At 41.7% G+C, this 5,826-nt stretch overlaps 1 protein-coding gene across 1 annotated transcript; it reads right to left on the reverse strand.

The window, feature by feature from the left end:
• Window positions 1-2,633: 2,633 nt before the first annotated feature.
• Window positions 2,634-5,617, reverse strand: LOC104267593 (aldose reductase-like; the record flags this gene model as incomplete). The annotated part of the gene is made up of 4 exons (XM_009868104.1): window positions 2,634-2,756; window positions 3,124-3,201; window positions 4,571-4,687; window positions 5,450-5,617. Coding segments are annotated over 4 exons (486 nt in total), but the record flags the coding sequence as incomplete, so codon positions are not given.
• Window positions 5,618-5,826: the final 209 nt, after the last annotated feature.

The raw sequence follows: 5,826 nt of genomic DNA on the forward strand, positions 1-5,826 counted from the left end.
AAGAGTGCAGAGATTGACAGTGATGGAACTGTTATAACATCTTCCAGAGGTTAGTTTTTAATCAAATCAGAGGCTGATTTTTTGTTCTAACTTGTAGTCTCTTTGCAATATCGTGCCACCTTTGTTTACTCTATGCTCCCACCCACTTTCTACCACTTTTAGTAGTTCTCCTTGAAGCAAAGGGTCCAAGCACTGTAACACACTCCTTAAAACTTTACTGAGCCATATAATCTCCAACACACGGAACGACCAGCCACGTAACAGCTTCAACAGGACAGTTCAGTAAAATGCACACACAGAACTGTAAAATTGCAACACGACACCAGACCAATCGGTACAAATTTCTCTTTCATCCCTAATTAAACATGCCATAATGTTCTTTTTACAACTACCATATTAACTTCAATACTTCAGGACTGTATCATTTGGGATTATCTGCTTTGTGTTAATGCTCATTCTGAATAACTCCGGTCTGCCAATAGTGAGAATGGCTAACTGCTACTGATTTAGACCTTTTTAGCTTACTGTCTGTTACAGACTTTTTATAAACACACATGTACTTACCATGAATTTCCATAAGAGTATCTACATCAAGGGAATACAGACTCCTTAACAGCAGATCTGTATTCTGGAAAGCTAATGCAATAATATACAGTCTAGAAGAGACATTACTCCTGTGTCAGTAGGCATATTCATTCCCTGAACATTTGATAATTTGCAGAGAGGGACTTTCAGGATAGTTCCAAACCAGGGAGCACTGCTTTTCTTTCAGCAGGCAACATCAGGAATCTTTTTGACTACGCTGTCATAAAAGCCTTCTGCAGCCTGCAGCTGCATTCTGAGAGAAGTCCCTGGAAACTTGTGCTACTGGCAAGCAGTGCAAGTGAGTGCAAAACATGGGATCAGTTTACAGTCTCAAGTGCTTCATTTGTGGTTCCTGCTGCTTACCGTTAAGAGAAGCCCAAATCATGGCTTCCCCTCTGGTGTACACTGGAGTATTAGGCAACAGGACACGTAATTCAGTTTTTTGGACAGATTATACATATTTATTTTGCTTCAGCAGCTCCAGAAACACTCCAGCTACTCAAGAGAAACAAAGTATTTGGTTATTCTCTCAACTATTCAACAGGCAGAACTCAGGCAATAAGTGAGGCAAAGTCATCCTTATTGTCTGCTGGCATTCAGATTGAAAAAATAGTCCCAGTTACTTTATCTAGTCTTATGCTTGGACCAGGATGAAAACCCCATGTTCTCCTAAACTACTGCAATCCACACTGTGTGTTTATGATCAAGTAATTAAAGTCCGATTTCCTGACTGAAGGACTGACACCACTGTCACACAATTACCTTGTCAGACTAATTTCTCACCACAAATGAGAACTGTGTGCATACTGACTTGTGTTCACATTAAGAATGGATACCAACTGCAGGAGATTACTGGATTATACATGAAACACCTGCACAGAAAGTGCTTGCAGGAAGCACTATCGCTATCAGGCCAACTGCTAAGTGTTACTAAGCTTTCAGGCACGCAAGCACTTCTTCAGAAGCTGCAAATTTTGGAGTACAGGGATCAAGGACCCATTGCTCTGATCTTAATTATAATAACCAGAGAGCTTGAGAACATTTGCAAGTGAGAGATATGAGGTCAGTGACCTCTATGCAAGAGACAAGGGTAATTATCAACTACAATGACAGTGACAATGAGGTGTGGCAGGTGTTGAAAGGTATCATAAAACTTCTACTAAGTACCTTAAAAGTACCTTGGCGATGACAATGACAACATAGAAAATTATGAATTTTGCACTTGTCATAATGTTTCAGCTTTATGTTAAATAGATTTTCAGAAAACAGTCCTATTAGCTTTCTGAAAATAAGGTGTTAAAATCCTTTTTCAGTACATAGGCTCAAGCTACCACAAAAAATTAACCAGCTTCTGTAATCAGGTATCGAAAACAGAGATTGCCGTCCTTCAAAAGCCATTGCAAGGACAAATCTAGATAGATTCCACAGTGGGCATCTGGACCTGGGACCCCTTTTCTTCAACGGCTTGCAGCAGACTACAATCTCACCAAGTCTGCAGGTGATGCACAGCTAGAAATGGGCCAGTGACTACACTCAAGGGCAGGGCTGCCACTTCAGAGGGACCCACTCAGGCAGGAAGAACAGGCCGACAAAAACCTTAGGAAATTCAACGAGGCTGCACACAAGTGAAAAGCCCCTGGCTTTTTCCTCTGGAGCTTGACTACCTGCAAAGGAACTATGCTAGAAATAACCTGGGGGCTACAGTACACTGCGCTGAACAGGAGCAAGCCCTTGTAGCAGGAGCACAACCAGACAAGCTGTGGGAAGGGATTGCCTGCCTCTAACTCAGCACTTGGAGCTGCTCCTTGCCAGATTTTCAAAAAATAGTGCAGAAAGTCCATAAAAAAAAACCCAAACAACCCAGCACCTTGCACATCTAGAAGCAGTTAAAGGGTGGGATTGAGAAAACATGCTGTGGCTACTTCTCTTTCTGTAACCTTATTACATAAAAAGATCTTAGTAATTCTTTAAAGAAATAACCACCAAGAAATCCCAGTAAAATGAAACACATCACTCAAACATCTACCTGCAATCACTTTGCATCTTACCTGGTTATTTGCAGGCTTGTACTTCAGTCCTGGCTTGTTCAAGATTCTTTCAATCTGCTCATGGTTAAAGTTGGAGATTCCAATTGCTTTTGCCAGACCAGCATCCACCAGCTCTTCCATGGCCTAACACAGAGAAGAGCAAAGTCAGCATCTATTATACATGACAGGGCTTATTTCCTTCATGAAAAGTACAAAAATAAGCATTTAGATTTACAGAGTTCAATTTGAGGGGGGAAAAAAAAGAGCACTAGTATATTTGTGACATGTCTCCCATCTTAAAGCTCAAAGACTCATCCTTTGAGATTGTGGAAGTTCACAGCAAATTAGAAGAAGTGGAAAATAACGATACCCAACAATCCACTATTGTACCAGTAAGTCCTTTAAAGTAGCTCTACATACTTGAGACAATTTGGACTGCCAAAGGTAATGAAAACATGGAAGAGGTTGCTGAGAACAGAAGGCATGATTCTTCTGCTGTCGCTGAACTTACCTCCCATGTATGTAGAATATCTGTGTTGCTGGGTATAGACATGCCTTTGTCATCTGTTGGAAACAGCTCCTCTCCTGCCTGTCAGTGACAAAGAAAATACTTGAAACACTCTGTCCTGATTTGAGAATATCAGACTAGCCTTGGTATGAGGTTAGGTTAACACCAGCTGAAGACCTTGATACTACAGACTCCTACTGCAGGACATACTAATACTTTCTATCTGAATATGTATTAGATAATACCAATACTCATTGCCTACATTCTTCAGTTTTTTTCTTTTCCTTTCACATGGAATTATGGCAGTTTTGCCCAAAGCCATCCCAGTAAGGACTGGTACTTCTTCTGGACACAAAGTCCTCTGGCTCATCAAAACACACACAGTGAAACATAACTCTCCACTTGTGGAACTAGAGCTAGTTTACAAGTTTACATTCTGTACTACAATATTACACATTTCTTACATGGACATAATGAAGTGTTTTATTAAACTGCACAATAAAGACCCACTTCGGATATGGGACGTGTTCAGTCTCTGTTGAAGCAGATCTGTTGACAGAGCTGTCTTTCACAGGGAGACTCATTGTTTAAGCTGCTGGCATAGGAAATGTTAAAAGAGCCTGTGTCCCAGTTAGGACTACGGGCAAAGGTACTGACTGCATTCAAAACCAGCTGTTTTCTACTAATATATTACCTAACCACAACACATTTCCACTTTGATAGTTCTGTGTATATGAAACTAATTTCAAAAATACAGATGCTATGAAAACCAGTTAATCTCGGAAGAAACAAGTGGAAAGAAGATTTCGGTCAGGCTCTAACAGAAAGACTAATAAGAAATATTCAGACCGAGACATCAATTCCTCTGCAGGCAGCCAGTTAAAAGAGTTACAAACTAAAAAGTCTCACTTTTTGAAATACAAGTTTTTGGGAATACTAAGGCTCCTATAACAAGGGTCAGTTCAATCTGCACTCTGTTAAAGGACTTTGATTAAAGATAGAAAATGAAGATGGAAGCATTCTCTTGCTCTGCAATTCCGTAACATGCAGAGGAAAGAATTTCTGTCAAGCAGCAAAGCACAGCCCTCATTCCCACAAAAAGGGAACCACGTTATTGTCAGTAAAGCACACTCTGGATTGTAGAAGACAAAACATAGGCCATAATCAATAGGAAAGCAATATAAGTTACATCTGCAGTAGGGAAACCTGCTCCTAGTTCAAGGCCTACCTCTTTCACAATCAAAAGGGCAGAGGATGCTGTGCAAGCACAACTCTCACAGTAGGGATCAACAGCCTGGCTCACACAGCCAGAGTAAAACTGAGCACCAGCGCAGTGCTGGTACACAACAGACACATGATGATCTGTATCAGCTGGAGCAATTCCTGAGCTGTATCTCTACAAAACTGCCAGTCACAATAGACAGAGCCAAAGGCATTGCTGTTACTGTACCTTAAAACCAACAGGCCAATGGATGAGGTAGAGATCCAAATAATCCAGTTTCAGGTCAGCAAGAGTCTTCTGGCAGGCTCCCTTCACCAGAGGCTTGTCATGAAATGTACACCACAGCTAGAGACAAAAATCCAAGGTACACTGTGACTTCCTAGGTTAAACCTCATGGAATGCTTTGGAAGGTGATGGGGAAGTAGGTCATCCTACCGATCTTCAAACATGAGCAGGACTGGGCTGCAACATCAAGGAAAATACATGCAGCAGCAGCACACATGACTGAATGTTGTCATGGCAGACAGCAGAAATAGTCTGGTTTCACTAATTAGGACTTCATTTAAAAAACACCTACTAGAAGGCCAGCTACTGTGTAAAAAAAGGACAGCATAACTTTGTGCCAGAAAAATTTTAAAGTATCACCCACATCAAACAGCACATGCCCTGCACAACTCTCCATATAGCATGAGACAAAGTAAGAAGCTTGTCTCAAAAGTAGCCCAAGCAATCCTACTATCATGGAATGGCCCAGGTTGGAAGGGGCCTTTAAAGGTCATCTAGTCCAAACCCCCTGCAGCAAGCAGGGACATTTTTAACCATGCCAGGTTGCTCAAAGCCCCATCCAACCTGACTTTGGATGTTTCCAGGAATGGGGCAACGACTACCTTTCCGGGCAACCTGCTCCAGTGTCTCGCTACCCTCAGCGCAAAAAAATTCTTCCTTACAGCTAACCTAAATCTACCTTATTTTAGTTTAAAAACATTACCTCTTGTCCTACCACAAGATGTGCTAAGCTGTTCCATACTTCACCACAGTATAAGGAAGTAAAGAACTGGGGAATGACTATAAAAAAACCCCATGGGCCTCATACCACCAAATCCATACCTTACTGACAACAAAGAGGTCTTCTCGTTTCACAACACCTTCCTTGATTTTTTGCTGGATCCCTTCGCCAACTTCATTTTCATTTTGGTACACATATGCACAATCAAAGTGACGGTACCCAGCATCAATAGCAGCCATCACCGCAGCTGTTACTTTCCCTGGTGGGGACTGAAAAGGCAACAGGCAAGAAACTCTAATCAACGTATATCAAAGAGCTTCCACCTAGCAAGACAAAATCAAGAAAGCGACCCCCAACAAAACAACCCCCCAATTAAAGCAAAACCCACCAACAGCTTCAAAAAAGCCCCAGTTTTCCCTGCAGCACTCTTGAGTCTGTACACATGCTGAACGCAGGCTCCTGAGCCCCAAGCCAGGCT

This window comes from Apaloderma vittatum, unplaced genomic scaffold (genome assembly GCF_000703405.1).
Source record: "Apaloderma vittatum isolate BGI_N311 unplaced genomic scaffold, ASM70340v1 Scaffold37704, whole genome shotgun sequence".
NCBI classification, from domain to species: Eukaryota; Metazoa; Chordata; class Aves; order Trogoniformes; family Trogonidae; genus Apaloderma; species Apaloderma vittatum.